General features: G+C 36.5%; 1 protein-coding gene across 1 annotated transcript in view; it reads left to right on the plus strand.

The window, feature by feature from the left end:
- Window positions 1–230: 230 nt before the first annotated feature.
- DPYD (dihydropyrimidine dehydrogenase) overlaps window positions 231–19,402 on the plus strand; it is a 795,794-nt gene continuing 776,622 nt past the window's right edge. The window contains exon 1 of the mRNA XM_032422959.1: window positions 231–383. Within this exon, the coding sequence (XP_032278850.1) occupies window positions 345–383 (39 nt within the window). The 5' untranslated portion in view covers window positions 231–344. The remainder of the gene's footprint in view (window positions 384–19,402) is intronic.

A 19,402-nucleotide genomic window follows, 5' to 3' on the forward strand; every position in this document is an offset into this window, starting at 1 on the left:
GGCTTTAACAGTTTACAGAGTAAAGGTCAGTCCCGGGAGCAGGCGCTCTCTCCTTCCCTTCCGTCCTCCTGTAGAAGGAAAACAAGCCGCCAGCTTGGGGGATAGGCCGGGCTCCTTTCCCCGTCGCTCCGCTGGGCAGTGCGGTGAGCCGGGAGCCGCGGGGCCGAGCTCGCAGCCCCGCCCCCGGGGTGGGGCCTCCCGGCGCCCGCCCCGCCCCCTCGCCGCCGACCCTTCGCTTCCTATTTACTCTGTCGCTACGGCTGGCGGTCACTTCGCTCTCTGACTAGAGCCCGAGGACGCTAGGAGGGTCTGTCACTAGAAGACTTCAGGCTGTGAGCACTGCCATGGCCCCCGTGCTTAGCAAGGACGCGGCGGACATCGAGGTACCTACTGCGCGCCGGGTCTCCTGGGGCGGGAGGGGGCCCAGCTGGTGGGTGCGGGGGAGGCCGCCGGGGTCGCTCGGAAAAGAGTGGGAGATGCGGGAAACTTTGCCTCCGCGGGAGGTCTGCGGTGGAGGTGGAGGAGCAGGTAGCCAGAGCCCGGCGTGGGCAGCGAGGGAGAGAAGAGAAGTGCAAGGGTCCCGCGACTGGAGGGGGTACCATTTGGGTTGGGACCTGGCTGTTTACTTTGGAGGGGATTGAGGAAGCCTGTCTAGTCCTGCCCTGAATGGCGTGACTAAGAGGCACAAGAGTTCCAGTGAGGTGGAGTCTGGAGGATAGGAGCTCCCATCTCCCACCCAGTCTACCCCCACACTGATTTTTCTCCCCCCGTATGCGTTTCGGGGCACCTGTTTGCTGCCCCCACCTCCAGTGGATGAATCCTGAATAAATGCAAAGGTGGAGCATAGAAATAAAGATCTGTGTGTCCACTTTTATAGCAGTTCCCGCTAGCCATACTGTTGCTTATGAAATTATTTAACATAGGGAGGGTTGGAACAAAGTATTGAGAACATGAAAAATGCAGTGCTGTCAGAAAAACATAAACGAGCTGTATTTTTCTCTCCTCTCAACAGTTTTTGATCCCCTCTTGCACTGTTTATATAAAAATGGCATATTTCTTCCTGTGAATAAGGTCCTACCTGAAATGACATGACCATTTCCTTTCAATTTTCCCTAAGATCTTTATGTATGAAACGAGAAGGATTTAATTATAAACAGTGATTTTAGACATACTAACCCAATTCAGCATTTGTGAGCTAAGATAAACTGCTTCTTAGTTTTTTTTGTTGTGTTTTGAGGCTTTTCTTTGAGTCTCCCCTCTCTGATAAAATGTGTGTCCGTGTATACGTGTATATTTTCTCTTTTTTATAAATGACACAATTTTTCTTTCCTCAGTCCTTTTCAGTGGCTTAAGTAAAAGTTTAAAACCACCTGTTTGCAGAATAGCTGCTTTTGCCACATTTTTCCTCTGTCATTGATTGAAGTAACTTTGTGTTCTCTTTGGGAGATGGTAGTAGTGTTTTCTCCCCGCTCCATACATTAGTTTGGGAAAAATCCATTTTAGTAACAAGAGTCAAATTATATTGTAGTGACCTATCTGGTTAATTTACTTGTGGTTTCTCTTGTGGATAGTTTACTATTTTGAAAATATTGATCGATAAGATATATTTAACTCAATACTTATTCATGTGTGCACAGGGTAAAAGATACTTGATTTATGTCATAGTCCTTTTTGGTCCTTGTTACTTTGACTTAACCAAATCTTTTTTTTTTTTTTTTTTTTTTTAACTAAGCTAAATAGCAAACTTGACAGCATTCAGACAGTACTGATTTTAGAGAATAGAGTGTCAGAGGGCAGGTGGCTTTTGGCTTTTAGAATGGTGTGTTACTTGCTTAACTGATTTCTTTCTCTGTATTTCTCCTGCAATTGTCTTTGAAATCAGTTCTTAACCACCTGACACTAAGGAAAAGATGCCAGTGACACATTAAATGAGTAGCTTAGTTTTGTATGTTGTTTGAACCAAGATCATTTGAGAAATCCACACCCTCACACTCACCTCAATCTAATCTTAATCTGTAGAGTTTATCTGTATGATATTACTTACAATCTAGAATGGTGGTAAAGTTTTTCAGCTTTTATGTAGTTCATATATGCAGCACATTTTAATCAGTAATATCTTTCATTATATACAGTACCTTCCTTTTCTCTCAAAGTAATACCTGTGATTCATGAGCTAGAGTACCATGAGAGAGAGTAAAATTAATCATTAAAATATAATGCAGTGAGGAAAAATACATTAAGCCTAAGGGAACACATTCAAGAATAGATGTCTCAGTTGATCCTATCGATTCACCAAAGTTCATTTTTGTTTGAAGAATCAGAATGAATTATGAAAGCTCAGTTTTCTATTAAATTTGAATGCATACATTGGATTTGCCTTCCTTGAATGAATTCATTAAGACTATTGTCTAGAGATTGATCTGACTATGACCATTGCTCTAGTCTCAAGTACATGGAGTAATCTTAAAAAAAGAAAAATCAGTATGAAACAAAGTACATATTCACTTGATAAATGTGGAAAGAACAGAAGGTGATGTTGACAAGCTTCTGTAATAGTGATTTAATTTTCCCCATAAGCTACAAAACCTCAGGTTTCAGTGAAGCAGCCAAGAAATATCTTTGTTTCTGAGGGAAAAAGTTGCTGAGGTATACAAATTTGCTTTGTGTGTTCACTCCATAATTTCTAGCCTCAGTTAAATAATCACATCAGGGTTTGAAGGATTGGGAACATGAAAAACAATCAGAATGTCACCAAACCCCAAAACTGGAATATTACAGGCTGGAAGATAGGCATAACAACGATGAATTAGTAAGTAATATATTAAGCAATAGAACCTCGTTCATATACTCAAAAATTGTCATTGTAGTAATTGTAGAAGCTGCATGAGAAGTGAAGGTTTTGGGGGTGTTTGGGTGGCTTGGTCAGTTAAGCATCTGCCTTCGGCTCAGGTCATGGTCTCAGGGTCCTGGGATCTAGCCCTGCATCCAGGCTTCTTCAGGGCTCCCTGCTCAGCGGGGAGTCTGCTTCTCCCACTCCCTCTGACCCTCCCCCTTGTCCTGCTCTCCTGAGCATGCGCATGTTGTCTCTCTCTCAAATGAATAAATAAAAAAATCTTAAAAAAAAAAGTGAAGGTTTTGTTTTTGTATGTTTTGTTTTTTTTTTTGTCTGTTCATTTTTTTCCCTGACACATTAATGTGGTTCAGACCATGGGATCTGGAGCTAACTGTCTGGGGTTGAGGTCTAATTAACTCTTTTTAGCTGTGATTCTAGGCAAGTTACTTAGATTCTCTGAGTCATATTTGCATAATCTGTTAAATAAAATCATAATAGAAAATAAAACAAATGTCACAAGTTGACATCTTGTTAGGAAAAAGGACAAATGTTAAAAAAAATATGAACAAGTATCTTAGGAAAATCACTGTCAATGAAATAATTGGCATTCTAAAGTTCATTAATAATAGCTATATACTTTTAAAAGTCATTTTACTTTATGGAATTAGTTTTTGGATAAAGCTGAATTTTGTCTAGGATGACTTTTGAATACAAATTCTCCTGGGAAGGTTTCAGAGAAGGTTAATTCCCAATATTGATCACTTTTCCTGACTTCAGCAATATCTTCACAGTACTTCATTTAGTTTGAATTGATAACCTGTATAGGTCAATATCTGCACATTTAAAAGCAAGTAAGAATGATTTTGGAAGAGTGCACTGTGTTCAAGTTCTTATTCCTTTACAATGACATGGATAATTGAGAGTAGATTATAAAAGTATAGTTAAAGGAAAATGTATATAGGGGCACCTGGGTGGCTCAGTCGTTAAGCGTCTGCCTTTGGCTCAGGTCATGATCCCAGGGTCCTGGGATCGAGCCCCGCATCTGGCTCCCTGCTCCGAGGGAAGCCTGCTTCTCCCTCTCCCACTCCCCCTGCTTATGTTCCCTCTCTCTCTGTGTCTCTGTCAAATAAGTAAATAAAATCTTAAAAAAAAAAAAAAAAGGAAAATGTATATAGCCACAGGAAGCGTTTAACTTTTTGAATAATAGTAATTTTGGTAAATATTTACAGCCAAACTAAATTGCTACCTACCACTCTAATGCTTTCACAATCGCAAGTCAAGGTCCATTCCTTGAATTATCAGTTAATGGGTATTAAAGGGTATAAACTCATTTCACATTTACCCTGAATCAAAAAGGGATTTCAGTCCATTGTCTACAGAATCACAGTGCATTTCAAGTCAAATAGAAATAGTTTCTAAATTACTTATACTCTGGCTTCCATTCGAGAGGATAATTGAGAATTTTCTGTTTATTAATTAAGAAAATAAGCTAATAAAATGATGGATTTGGAAAATGGGAAAATAAAGGAAACAACTTGGAGAAAATTCATTTTAAGCAGCATTTTGAAAAAAAAAGGGAAGGCATGGGTTATGAATTAATTCATAGAGATGGAAGAGGTATTTCGAAGTATCCTTTATCGGAACTGCTTTTGTCCCAGGGGAGTGGGGAGGGTCATGGATCCAAAGGAGAGAATAAAGATTCAACTTTGCAGAAGTTATGGTTATTTATTTAAAATTTTTATGTTTTTTATTCAGTGTGTAAGTGACAGTTTTTTCTTGTCTCCTTTCTTTTATTGATTGGGCACCACCGATCTATGGAAATGCTATCTTGACTTGCTAAGGCTTTTAAATTAAAAAAAAAAAAAAATAAACCTGTTTTATGAGTTTGAGTTGTTAAAAATATGCTTGTCCTCTGTTCTGTGGACCATATTTAGTTTAAAGTATTTCTCCTTTCTAAGGAATTTAGCTGGGCAATGAAAATATGTCTGATGATGTGATTTGGGAAGTTCCTTTATTCCATACGATAGCTCCTTGTAGTTTTAAAGTACATTTACCTATGTAAGCATGGTCATATGTATATTTCAGTATATATATATATTTTAAAATTTACCACCTACACACGGATTCAGTGACCAATTTTAGAAGTTTAATTAAAAACTGTGAGATTAATGACTATTGATGAATCTATCACTAGGGAAATTTTTACATTGGATCTGCTTAATCATAATCATAGCAGATACTGTTGTCCGATTGCTTAATTGTAAAAATGTGCTGGAATTCCAGTAGCCTTCTTTCTGATGTTCTGGAAGAAAAATTCAGTTTTGGGAAGCTGAACATAAGGAATTGATAAGAATGTGAAAGACATCTAGGGCCAAAATACTGAGATAATTGGATAATCTTTAAGCAATCTCTTACCTTAATATTTGAATACAGCATTTTACCAGACAGGGAACAACTCAAGAGCTGAAAAATAGACTTTCCAGTAAGGTAAACCTATCTGGTCACTGTGGGAGAATTTTTAATAAGCATAAACTTAAGTTATAAAATTAAAAACACTAAAATTAAAGATAATTTGACTGAAAAAATCAAGTTATAAAATAATATGACAGAGAAAATATGATATTTGATACAGTCCAGACTTCAATGTGGCTAAAGAGGATATTGAAAAATAGGATTGGCGAATTTATTTTTCTGCCTCTCAGCTATATGGCTATAATGACAAATATGCAGTGGAAACCTTCAGTCCTTAAAACTGTAAGAAAAATTCTATGTCATTTATAACTTGCCTTAATTCAAAAATATTTAATAAGACATTCTAAGATTATAAATTTATCTGTAGTCAGAATTTTGATTTTCAAATGTGACATGTTTACCTTCTGGATTTCATTTGCTCTTAATCCTCTATATCAAAACAGAAGGTATTTTTTGGCCTCAAACATTAATAGTGTGGATTTTCACTGATATCTTGGAGCCAATTATACTACTGAGATAACTCTTAATAGGATTATATATTTCCTGTGGTTTATAATTATTACTTCTTCCATTGCTTGTAATTAAAATGTTATGCTGGTAGAGGTGAACTCAGTGTATAACTTTTCTTTTAGAATGTTCACCACAGATATCTATTTATTGATATTAGGAAGTCAGTAAATTTGTATACAGTTATTCTTTTGTATTTCACAAAATCAAGCTTTAGTTCGTGGTTAAAAAAGAAAGCATCATATTAAAACAGAGCTGGGTTCTAATCCTGGCTTCTTATTTTTTTACTTTTGTGATTGTGGTCAAGTTCTTTCCTGGATTATCATTTCTTCCTCTGTCAGTTGGATTTAAGCTTAATTATTTCATGCAATAGCTATAATGATTAATTAGTGTCATATACATATAATGCCTCAGATAGCATGTGTCACATAAAATACATGTTTTTTAAATGGTAGTACTTCTTTTAAATATCACTACTGCATATATCATGTGTATTATGTAAATGTCATTTGGTTGAAATTTTGTTCAATTCCAGAAATTAACTAGTGGTATCAAAGTCTGTTAAAATATGTGAGGGAGGGGAGTAGTTAAAGAAGTTAAAAGAATTACAGTGAATGTTCATTACAGATTCAGAAATGTTGCAGATATGTCTTATAAGAAAGTTCCTGAATTTTATTTGTCAATATTACCAATGAGAAGGGGGGAGTTTCTGAAATTCAGATTAAATTAAAAAGACCCACTTCATTTTCTTTTATTTCTATTTTAAAAATGTCTTTAATGCCCTCTGTAATGCCAGCCTTCTAGTGTAAACTGAAGAAGATTCAAAGGAAGTATGTGGCATAGGTTCTGTCTATATGGGATTATCCACGTCTAATACACTAGGGAATAAGATTCACATCCAGGGCTGACCCCCCGACCCTTACTATTTTACTGCAGTATACATATGGATTAATTTTTTAGTGTTTTTCTGGGTTGTTTTTGAGACTATATCAGGACCAGTGCATTGGTGAAAATTATTTCTTTGCATTCTCAACTATATTTAGAAGGGTTTAGTTTTATCCTTTTCTGAAAAGAAATTTCTACACAATTATTAAAAAAAAAAAAAAAGCCCAACTCAGATATCTCTTTGTACAGACTGGATTAGCTTATAATTTCTCTAAGCAAGTATATTAGCTTGAAAGACAGTTTTGTTTTTCTTTTCCCTAGTCTTCTAAGCATCTCTGCACATACTGTATGTTCATGAAAACTTTTTCACCTGCTAGGAAGTAAACAGTTGGAGATCAACCTATTTTGCACCAGGAAATGTAAAATGTGCTTTTTCTGAAAGATGACTTAAATATTAAACTTTTTTATACTAGGTTATGATAATTTTATTTCTTTGAGAATTTCAGCTTGGTTGTGTAATAGCATTCTTACTGTCCTCTACCTCTATCATAATAATTAAAGAGACAATCTGTGTCCCTACCTCCCAGGTGCTTGGAAATTGATATTATGAGTGCTTATGAATGTCCCCTTGAGGCATTGCTGACTGGGCCACTTTGAAGAAAAATCTCTTCATCAATAATGAAGCCCTGAGGGCCACTTCTCAGGGGACCCACACAAAATTACATGTCAACTCCAGGCCTGATTTATACAGATGGCGCTCATGGATGGAGTCCTGACTGCACCACCCCTCCTCCGTATTTTATTACCCACCACTCTCTGCTGATCCTCCCCACTCCCCCCACCCCTTACACTTCTCTCTCCAAACTTCATCCCCTAATTTTCAACTTGTTTTACCTACCCACAATTGACTCACCTAACTAGATCTTTTAATTAATCTTTGTGAAATCCTTTTGAATGATACTAAAAATTGACTATAGCAGCATGTTAAAAATTTAAAATGTTAGTATGTCTAACGTAAAAGCCATGTGAAAATCTTCAGCAAAGCAATAGAACAGAATGTGTATTCACTGTATGATAATTAATGCAAGTATTCCAGGATAGGGGACAGGCCTGGAAATATGTTTGCTCTACATGTTGGGTCCCTTGCTCTCTGACCTTATGGAAATCATTCAACCACTGTAAAGAGTTTGCTGACTTCTCAATGAGTTTGCTATTGATCAGTCTTTTAAGGATGGTTTGTAATAAAATATGGCAACGGTGAAATTGTTTGAAATATGACCTGCTGAGTGATCCTGTTAAGGAAATGCAGACATGGTGTTGTCATAGCTACTCTATTTTACATGCTAGGTAGGATTAAGTATACCATTTGTACCCATTATATGGAATTGGTATACTTCCCTGATTTTTAAACTTTCTTCCTGCCTGCCTTCTTCCTTTTTCTTTTTCCATCAAATGACTGATTTTTTTAAATCTCTCCTGATCACACAGAAAAAGTCCAATCCTTCTATATACGGGTGGAGTTCTGTGAGGTGATCTGGGATTCATAAACTGATATTTTGTATCTCTTGGATGATGTTGTCTTTAACTAGAAATTAGGATCAGAGATTCTCAAAAGGAATTGGGAGTCTCTTAGTGTTTCTCCAGTGTGTTTGTTGATTGATAACTGTCAGTGGAAACCAGAGTATTGAATCCTTGTGTTTCTAGCCCATAGGGAATTTAGGTTACCTTTCTCTGACTCCTTGTACCATAGTGACCTCAGAGCTATGGGGACTTTCTTTCAGATATTCTTACATGATAAATATTGGAGAGTACTGGAATAGAATGTTTGAAATCCTCATACTTCAAAGAAAGATATTCAGTTCTTCTCACAGATCCCTAAGGTTAAATAAACCATGACAGCTTTCACAGCAAGATGCTTTTTTTTTGGGGGGGGGGGTTAACTTTTGTAATTTTTTTTCATTCTTTGATTTAATTTTTAAAATTATTTTTCATGATCATTACAGGAAAAAACATGCCAAAAAAAAGTGAAAAGTAGACCCCAAACATACATAGTCACACCACCCAAAACAGCCCTGCTAAATGATTTAGTACTTTTCTTTCCTATGCATAAGGAGTTTTTTCCTAAACAGTTTTCATCATATTGAGTTTTATATTTGCTTTCTTCTCCAATCAGAACTATTTCCCCCGATTCATACTAACTTTTTAAATAGTTTTAAATAGCACCATGAGATTCCATGGAGTGGAGATACCAAAATTTATTCAAGCCTCTCCTTTATGATCAGATATTTACTTTGTTTTAGTTATTTATAATAATGCATCAGTATTTTTTTTCTTAAGAAATTTTGCTTAAAATACATTGGAAAGGGTTGGCTTCATTGATATATAGTGCATTTCAGTTTGCCTTTTCCATCTACCTATATGACTCAAATGAATTAAGTGTCTTTTTTTAAAAAAAAAAAAAGTGTTTTTAAAAGGAAAAAGGGTCCATTATTGGGTGCAAAGGCAGAAAGGACAAAATGTATTTGGAACCAATTACTCATTTGCTGCATCCCCCCCACCACATTCAAGGTTACAGAACACAGAGGCATCTAAATAGAGTTTCCTCTGATGTGGTTGTGACTTCATTTGGACTCAGTGCTTATTTGATGCTTCATTCTAGATCATGGCTTGACTGCCTGAATTTTCCTTATTTTTTCTGCCAGGGAGAACAGGAAGAGTAAAGTTGGGTTTCAGGTTGTTATTTTAAATGGATAAATCTCAGGTTTTTATCTTGAATAAATAAATATAACAACTGTAGATGTTCCAATGTTTGACCAAAATGGAAACTTTTATATTGTACCTGCCACCCTGGACCCCTCCCTCTCCTCAAACCACTCTACCAGACCAGATTTTCAAAGCATTCTTTTACCCTAGGCCTTTATATTAGAAGTATAATTTGTGTGTGTGTGTGTTCATGTGTATGTATGCGTACACAAAAGCATGTCTGTGTGTGTGTGTGTGTGTGTGTGTATGCTGTTTCTTTTTCTTTTCCTTATGGTACTCAAGAAGAGGAAGAAAGTGGTGATTGGCTTAATTTGCATTTGTTTGAGTATTGGTTAATTTGAACATTTTTTCCACATTTTAAAATAGTTTGGTTTTTCTTTTTTCTTTTTTTTTATTATGTTATGTTAATCACCATACATTACATCATTAGTTTTTGATGTAGTGTTCCATGATTCATTGTTTGCATATAATACCCAGTGGCTTTCCTTTAAACAAATTAACAGGATTTTGGTGTAAGAGTAAAATAGAAAAACAGAAATACATACAAATAAGAAAAGTAGAAATATCTCTCAACAAAGTGACTTTAGAGGGAACACACTTCAACATAATAAAAGTCATGTATGAAAAACCCTTGGCTAACATCACAGTCGGTGGTGAAGAGCTTAAAGCTTTTCCTTTAAAATAAAGAACATGTCAAAGATGGTCCCCTCTTACCACTTTTATTTAACATAGTACTGGAAGTCCTACCTGCAGCAATCAGACCAAAAAAAGAAAAGGCACTAAATTGGTAAGTAAGAAGTAAAACTGTTATTATATACAGATGACATGATACTAAATATAGAAAGCCCTGAAGACTACACCAGAAAACTCTTAGAATAAATTCATTCAGTGAAGGTGCAGGATACAAAATTAATACACAGAAATCTGTTATGTTTCAATATACTAATAATGAAGTAGCAGAAGGAGAAATTAAGAAAACAATCCCATAAAAAAGAATAAAATGCCTAGAATTAAATTTAACCAAGGAGGTGAAGGATCTGCATTCTGAAAGCTATAAGACATTGATGAAAGAAATTGAAGATGGCACAAATAAATAGAAAGATAGACCATGCTCATGGTTTGGAAGAATTAATATTGTTAATATGTCTATATTACCCAAAGCAATCTACAGATTCAGTATAATCTCTATCAAGATACCAATAATATTTTTCACAGAACTAGAACAAATAATCACAAAATTTGTATGGAAGCACAAAAGATCCTGAAGCAATATTGAGAAAAAAGAAAAATAAAGCTGGAGGTGTCATAATTCTAGATTTCAAGCTATACTACATAGCTATAGTAATCAAAACAGTATGGTACTGACATAAAAATAGACACATTGATCAAAGAAACAGAATAGAGAGCCCAGAAATAAATCCACATTTATATGGTCAATTGATCTATGACAAAAAGAGGCAAGAATACAAAATGGGGAAAAGATAGTCTCTCCAATAAATGGAATTGGCAAAACTGGACCCAACATGTAAACTGGACCACTTTCTATCACCATACGGAAAAATAAACAAAAAGGATTAAAGACCTAAATGTAGGACCTGAAATCGTAAAGTTCTTTTTTGGTAAAGATTTTATTTATTTATTTGAGAGAGAGGGTGCATAAGAGAGAGAGTGAGTGCGAGAGCAAGAGATAGCGTGAGTGGGGAATAAGGGCAGAGGGAGAGGGAGAAGCAACCTCCCCTCTGAGCAGGGAGCCTGACGCAGGGGATCAGTCCCAGGACCCTGGGATCATGACCTGAGCTGAAGGCAGATGCTTAACCGACTGAGCCACCCAGGCGCCCCCTAAAACCACAAAATTCTTAAAACATAGACAGTAATCTCGTGGGTATTGGCCTTAGCAATATTTTCCTGGATCTGTCTCTTCAGGAAAAGGAAGCAAAAGTAAAAATAAGCAGTTGGGGACTACATTAAACTAAAAAAAGCTTTTGCACAGCAAAGGAAACCATCAACAAAATGAGAAGGCAACCTACTAAATGGAAGAAGATATTTGCAAATGATATATTTGATAAGAGGTTAATATCCAAAATATATAAAGAACTCATACAGCTGAACACCAAAAATGCAAATAATCAATTTAAAAATGGGCAGGGGTGCCTGCATAGCTCAGTCGGTTGAGCATCCGATTCTTGATGTCAGCTCAGGTCATGATCTTGGGGTCCTGGGATTGAGCCCCAGGTCAGGCTTGTGCTTAGTAGGGAGTCTGTTTGAGGATTTTCTCCCTCTCCCTGTGCTCCTCCCCGTGCTTACACGTGTACACACCTGCATGCGCGCTCTCTCTCTAAGGTAAATAAATCTTTAATAAAAATAAAAATGGGCAGGAGACCTGAATACTCATTTCCCCAAAGAAGACATACAAATGGCCAATAGGTACATGAAAAAATACTCAATATTACTAATCATCAGGGAAATGCAAGTCAAAACCACAATGAACTATCAGAATACTAGAATAACTCACATCAGTCAGAATAACTAGTGTCAAAAAGACAAAAAAATAAGTGTTGGTGAGAATGTGGAGAAAAGGGAACCCATGAGCCCTGTTGGTGGGAGTGTAAATTGGTGCAGCCTTAAAAAATTAAAAATAGAAATTCTGTGTGATCCATTAAGTCCATTTCTGATAATTTATCCAAAGAAAATGAAAACACTGACATGAAAAGATATATACACCCCTATGTTCATTGCAGCATTAATTACAATAGCCAAGATACAGAAGCAATCCAAGTGTCTATCAACAGATGAATGGATCAAGAGGAAGTGGTATATATACACGCAATGGAATACTACTTAGCCATAAAAAAAAATAATTAAATCTTGCCATTTGCAACAACGTGGATAGACTTAGAGGGCATTATGCTAAGTGAAATAAGTCAGACTGAAAAAGACAAATACCAGGTGATTTCACTTATATGTGGATTCAAGAAAACAAGACAAATGAAAAAATAAAAACCAGAAATAGACCCATAAATAGAGAGAGCAAACTAGTGGCTGCTGGGGCCAGGGGAATGGGGGATAAGCAAAATAGGTGAAGGGGATTAAGAGGTACAAACTTCCAGTTATAAAATCAATTAGTCATGAGGAGGAAAAAAGTACAGTATAGGGAATATAGTCAATAATATTGTAATAACTTTGAATGGTGACAAATGGTAAATACACTTATGGTGAGCATTTCATAATGTACATAACTGTTGAATCACTACATTGTACATCTGAAACTCATATGATACTGTAAGTCAATTATACTTCAATAATAAAGTACACACACATACAAAAGAAAAGTAGAAACGTCACAGATTTTAAGAAAATTAGATGCTAATTATAAAATCACAACATAATCAATACTCTTTTGGAAACATATAATCCACTAAAACTAACTTCAAGTAAATTCAGAAAAGCAATGGACTAGTAGGCTTGGTCTATTATAGTATTTATTATAATGTAATATGTAATGGATCATTATTGTTTATTTTAATTAAAATGAGTGGTTCTTAACCAGATTAGTGGTTAAGAATGTAGACTCTGGAATTAAAGTGCTAATGTTCATTGTATCCTAGCTGTGCCACATACTAGTTTTTGACATTGGCAAATAACTTCAGCTTTCCATGTTTTAATTTCATCTGTCCAATGGGGACAGTGATAGTACCTATATCACAGGATTGTCGTATGGTTGAAGGAAATACTACATATTCATCATTTTTAATAGTGTCAACATAGAGCAAATATGTAATTAACATTAAATATTAAAATACTAATGTTGCTTGGTGAATTGGAGAGACCCCCAGCCCTAAGGCCTTGACCCAGGCTATCCCAAAGATGTCCCTGAAGGCTCTCGATCTCCTCATGAGAAAGAATTCAAGGACAAACATAACACTGAATGAGCGACACAAGAAGGGAAAGTATTAAGCAAAGGTACACTCTCAAGATGTGAGAATGAGCAATGGAATGAGAGGGCTGTGGGCCCTGGGGTTTGGGTTTCTATCTTTTATTGATGGTTGTTAACAAGGGGGTGGAATATTCATTATTTGGGGTGGGGATTTCTTGGAAGCAGGGTTTAGCCTTTCCTACCTTATTTTACATGGCTTTCTGTCCTACTTTGTCAGCCATCTTGGGCCTGTCCACTTTGATCCAGCTTCTTGTGACTTTGTTTTGGAGTGCTGCCAGGATAGGCCTTTGACTTTCCCAATAGCTGGCCACGACTTCCTTTTTGTTGGCTTCCAGGCATCCTGTTAGAATCTAACTAATTGCCTCTAACATTAATAATGGCTAACAATTATCTTTTTGACTCCAATGACCTATCTCTTTGATAATCTGTTATTCTGATGTTTTAAACACAGAAATTTAGCTTTTTCTTTTATATATTAAAAAATATTTATTAATTTCTTACTGTGTACTAGAAACTAGTCCAGATTTTGGAAACATACCTGCAAACAAGACAAAAGATTTCTGCTCTCAGTAAAATTGCATTACAGTATAAAAATAAAAGGCCGTAAAAATTTCAAAGTGTATGGTAATTTCAGATAGTATCATGAGCTTTGGTAAAAGTAAACCACAATACTATAATGCAGAATGACTGGTGAGGCCTCCTTTATTTGGGGTAATCAGAGAAGGCCTCCTTGTGGCAGTGACATTTCAACTTAAACATGAAGTACCTGAAGGAGTCTGCCATGGCTTTTGAGGAACAAAGAAAGAAAAAGAGGTGGGATTGGACTTAATCTGAGGGGCAAAAAGAAATAGCAGGTGTATGAGATACAAGTGTTGTATTTAATGACATTAAGTTTTAAATCCCCATTAGATACCAAAGTAAAGATACTAAATAGGACACTGGAAATGAGTATCTGGAGGTTAGTAAAGAAATCATAGCTAAAGATGGAGAGTGGGGGAATATTGATACAAAAATGATGTTTAAAATCCTGGGGCTGAGTAAAATCAGAGTCAGTGTAGCTAGACAAAGCCTTGGTGATTTAGGCATTTAGAAGAACAAAAAGTAGCCAGCAGTCTGTGGTGTCACAGAATATAAGAAAGGAGGAAGGTGGTGGTATAATCAACTCTCTTTATTACTGTTGCGTGGGTAAGATGAGGGCATAAAAGTTTCCTTGTAATTTGGTAGCATGGAGAAATTGTGAATTTAATAATAGCTACTGGAAAAAGAAGTCCAGTTGGAATGGATTGAGACGGGAACAGGAGATAAGGAAGTGAAATAGTGACACTAGAAAACTCTGGGGTAAAGTTTTGCTCTACAGTGGAACACAGAAATTGGGAAGTAGCTGGAGGCGAAGAATAGAGCATGTACATATGCTAATGAAAGGGATTGATTGGAAAGAGACACCAGTGTTAAAGGACACAGAAGGGATAATTATCTGTATAAAGGGATTCTTTTGGTGAGGGGAAATAGGACTGATAAGTTTAAGCATGAAGAGTCAGTCAGATGAATGGCAGAGAGGTGTGATAGTGGGTGTTCCCATCTGATGGTTTTTAGTTTCTCAATAAGAGTGTGAGGCAAAGTCATTAACTGAGGGTAAGAAGAAAACAAGATAAAAATTTGAAGAACAGATGAAAGTATGAATAAACTTTCTGGGAAGTGGGAGTATGAAAATAATAAGGAACAATAGTAGGATTATTAGGCAGTGTGTGTTTTCCATTTGAAATTTGTTAAGAATTTACCATGAATGTGATTGTGGGTTCTTCCAGCCAGTTTTAACTGCTTGGATTCAGACAAAGAGTAGTTAATTGGGTTAAGATTTACCTGGGCAATAATGTTGGTGTGAGAGAGGGGCAGAGAATTAAGGGTGTCATGAAGAAGTCATAGTGGTAGATCATGGAATCTAATGTGAGGGAATTCAGGATAGTAGGGAAAAATGAATAGTGAGAATACCAGAGGTGGTGTGCTCAATGGGATGGTGGTCTCAATAAGGCCAAAGAGTTGTTGGAAGGCCTAAGAGTATGAAAGCAGAAGAGGTGGAGATTAGAGTGGTGTGTTTGAAATAAAGCTTTTGGAGATGGTGTGATAATTAGTAATAAAATGGTCAAGAACATAACCAAGGGGGATGGTGCCTGTGGTGATGTGGAAGGGAAAAACAATTATTGGTGGTGAGATGGTTGAGTAAGGGGCTGATGCTGGATGATCCAAATGACTGTTGAAACTAAGACTGCTGTAAAGAACAGTGGAGTGTGAAAGAGAACTTGATTTAAATTCTCACTGTATTTGGACAGTGGTGAGTGACCAAGGAGTGGGTAGATGACAGGAGCACAGATATAAGAAGTAAAACACAGAGGAAAGATGATGTGAAGATACCTGAGGAAAGACGGCCATGTAATTAGAGGCAGAGATTGGAGTAATGTATCTGCAAGCGGAGGAATGGTGGGGACTGCCAGCAAACACTGGAACCTTGAAGTGACAATGAAGGAGTCTCCCCTACAGGCTTCAGAGGGCATATGGCTCAGTTGACACCTTGATTTCATACTTGTATCTTCCAGAACTATAAGATAATAAATTCTTGTTGTTTTAAGGGCACCCAATTTACCGTAATTTTTTTTATGGCATCCCTACCAAGCAGATCAATACAGATTTTTTAAAAAGATTTAGTTATTTCTTTCAGAGAGCGAGACCATGGTGGGGAGGGTGGGGCAGAGAGAGGGGGGGAGACAAGCAGACTCCCCGCTGAGCGGGGAGGCCTACATGGGGCTTGATCCCAGGACCCTGAAGTCATGACCTGAACCGAAACCAAGAGTCAGACACTTAATCGACTCAGCCACCCAGGTGCCCTGCAAATAAATACAGATTTGGGTATGAAGTGCAAAGAAACTGGGATATTTGTGGAAGGAAGAAAGGGAAGGAGGGAAGATACTTTAGATGTAAGGGTAGTGAGGCTGGTGATATCTAACATTTGTAAGCAAAGAGATCTTTATTGCATTCAGATTTATAGTTTAAGAAAGTAATTAGGGTTAAATGTTGTATTTTAAAGTGTCCTAAATATGCTATTAAAGTCCTAGTTCTGCCACTTTTTAGCTTTGTGAACTAAAGCTAATTTCTCTGTCTATGAAATGGAGATCATGATACTTCTCTTATCTACCTCATAGTGTTTTGTTTAGAACAAATGAATGAAGAATAAATGCAAATGTAAGCTGATATTATCATAAAGTTGTTTAACTTACAGATATGTACAGTCCTTGTATGAGAGGAAATGATGTTTATTATCAAATATGGCAAAGAACCACATAGATAACTTTTAAAATCCACATTAAAAATTAAATATATATTTTTTCTCCAAAGCTTAAGTTACCAACAAAATATACCTCCATTCAATTTTATAAGTAATTATTAAGTACTTGCTATATCCTAGGCACTACATTAAGTACACATGGGGACTGGCTAGAAAGATAAATGTGTCTCTCCTAAATGAGCTTATGATATCAGAATGGAAGATGAGGCAAATTCACAAATAACTATAAATCAAGATAGAAAGTAAAAAGTGTTTTGGGGTGATGGTTCAGAATTATGGTGTTAGAATTAAAGTCTGCATGTTATAAATTCACATTCATGCAACTTAATCATTTACTTTTACACTGTTATTTTGATGTTGTTTACTAAATGATAAGAAAGAAATTCATGTAACTTTTGTTGCAATCTCCTCCCATCTTCACTCTGATCTCCAGTAATTCAAGGACCAAAAAATGAGTTAGGTGTCTATTTTTAGAGACAGGAGGTAGAGGGCTGCACTGGCTGAAATGGGTCAAGCGTAAGACAGGTGTTAAGTATAGGAGCTGGTGGAGTTAGATTAAAGAGGGGTGAATGTGGGTCTGTGCAGTTACAACATTTTTTTCCCCTGTTGCTTTACTTATGAACATGTTTTCAGCCTTACAAAGATGCATCAGTTTCAGAAATGTTGAAACCAAGGGCATAGAAAGGTTAAATGGTTTGATTAAAGTCAGTAGTGAATTGGAAACTAAAACCTGTGAATATGAGCTCAATTTTACATTGCTGTTTATTCAGACATTAAAATACATGATAAGAAAATGAGGAATCAAAGTATAGGAATGGGAAGTCCTTCAAATGTTACCTCATTTTTTCCCCCGCTGTAGGTATTCAGAAAATTTCTCAATAAGATATTTTATAATGGGTTCTTCAAGGAGTCCTTCACATGTGTAAATGAAGCAAGGTATGAATGGCTTCTAATCCACAAACCAGATGGTTGCAGGGGAGGGAGCTGATGAAATATCATCAATCATGTCTCAATATGATGTTAACTGACCAGTTTTGCCCTTTCCAAGGCTACTTTGATCTCTGACAGGACAGATTATTTGTTGGAGAAATTAGGAAAAAGAAATAGGCACAATGGACTAAAAGGCTGGAGTTGGTTTGGGGATTCTATATATAGATGTAGATATATGTCTATATCTCTCTATATATATTCTTTCTTTTTTTTTTATTATGTTATGTTAATCACCATACAATATATCATTAGTTTTTGATGTAGTGTTCCGTGATTCATTGTTTGCGTATAACACCCAGTGCTCCATTCAGTACGTGCTCTCTTTAATACCCATCACCAGGCTAACCCATCCCTCCCACCCCCCTCCCCTCTAGAACCCTCAGTTTGTTTCTCAGAGTCCATAGTCTCTCATGGTTCGTCTCCCCCTCCAATTCCCCCCCTTCATTTTTCCCTTCCTGCTGTCTTCTTCTTCTTTTTTTTTTTTTTTTTAACATATAATGTATTATTTGCTTCAGAGGTATAGGTCTGTGTTTCAACAGTCTTACACAATTCACAGCGCACACCATAGCACATACCCTCCCCAATGTCTATCACCCAGCCACCCCATCCCTCCCACCCCCCACCACTCCAGCAACCCTCAGTTTGTTTCCTGAGATTAAGAATTCCTCATATCAGTGAGGTCATATGATACATGTCTTTCTCTGATTGACTTATTTTGCTCGGCATACTATATTCTTTCTGTAGTTCCTATATATTTAGATATGTGTTATAAAACTTTGGTTCACTGGCTCCTAGACTGAAGGACATTTTTTTTTTTTTTTGCATTCTACTTTGTAACAATAATAATGTCACTGTCAAGACAATCAGTTCATATTTGAGGATTAAAAAATGTAATTAAAAGGTATATCTATGGCTAATTTATATTAGCTTAACCCTTGCCCCTTTTGGATCTTTAGTACTGTACAATTTTAAATTAATTATGGTACATGGTGAATACTTAGAGGTACACATTATGTAATCATAATTTACAGTACAATGTTCAACACAAAGCAGTTTGATTCTTGGTTAATCTGAAAATGAAATAAGAGAATCTATGTAATTATTTAATTTGATAGTTTTAAAATAGTATACCTGCATAAAAACTATGGCTTAAAAATAAATATGGTATTTGATGTTTGATAACTCATTTTTTGAGTAAGTTTTTCTGGGGAAATTAAATTACATTAACTGGTTATAAAAATTCTTATGCTATTACTCAAGCTCTCACCAGTGCCTTTTACCACCCATGGAAACTACTTAAGACTGACATGGAGTTTTGAGTTCCTTCCATTATTATTATTAAGGTGTTATTGCTGAAACATGATTACCTTACTGCCCAGTGAATCTTGTGGATAATCTCTGAATTATCCCATTGTTTTACTAATGGCATCTTTAAGTGTTATTTAATTTTTATCAGTATAATGAATACACACACAAAAAGCTTAAAAAAATAAATTAGGGGCACCTGGGTGGCTTGGTCGTTAAGCGTCTGCCTTCCGCTCAGGTCATGATCCCAGGGTCCTGGGATCGAGCCCCACATCGGGCTCCCTGCTAAGCAGGAAGCCTGCTTCTCCCTCTCCCACTCCCCCTGCTTGTGTTCCCTCTCACGCTGTCTCTCTGTCAAATAAATAAATAAAATCTT

This window comes from Phoca vitulina, unplaced genomic scaffold (assembly GCF_004348235.1).
Source record: "Phoca vitulina isolate PV1807 unplaced genomic scaffold, GSC_HSeal_1.0 scaffold2, whole genome shotgun sequence".
Taxonomy (NCBI): Eukaryota; Metazoa; Chordata; class Mammalia; order Carnivora; family Phocidae; genus Phoca; species Phoca vitulina.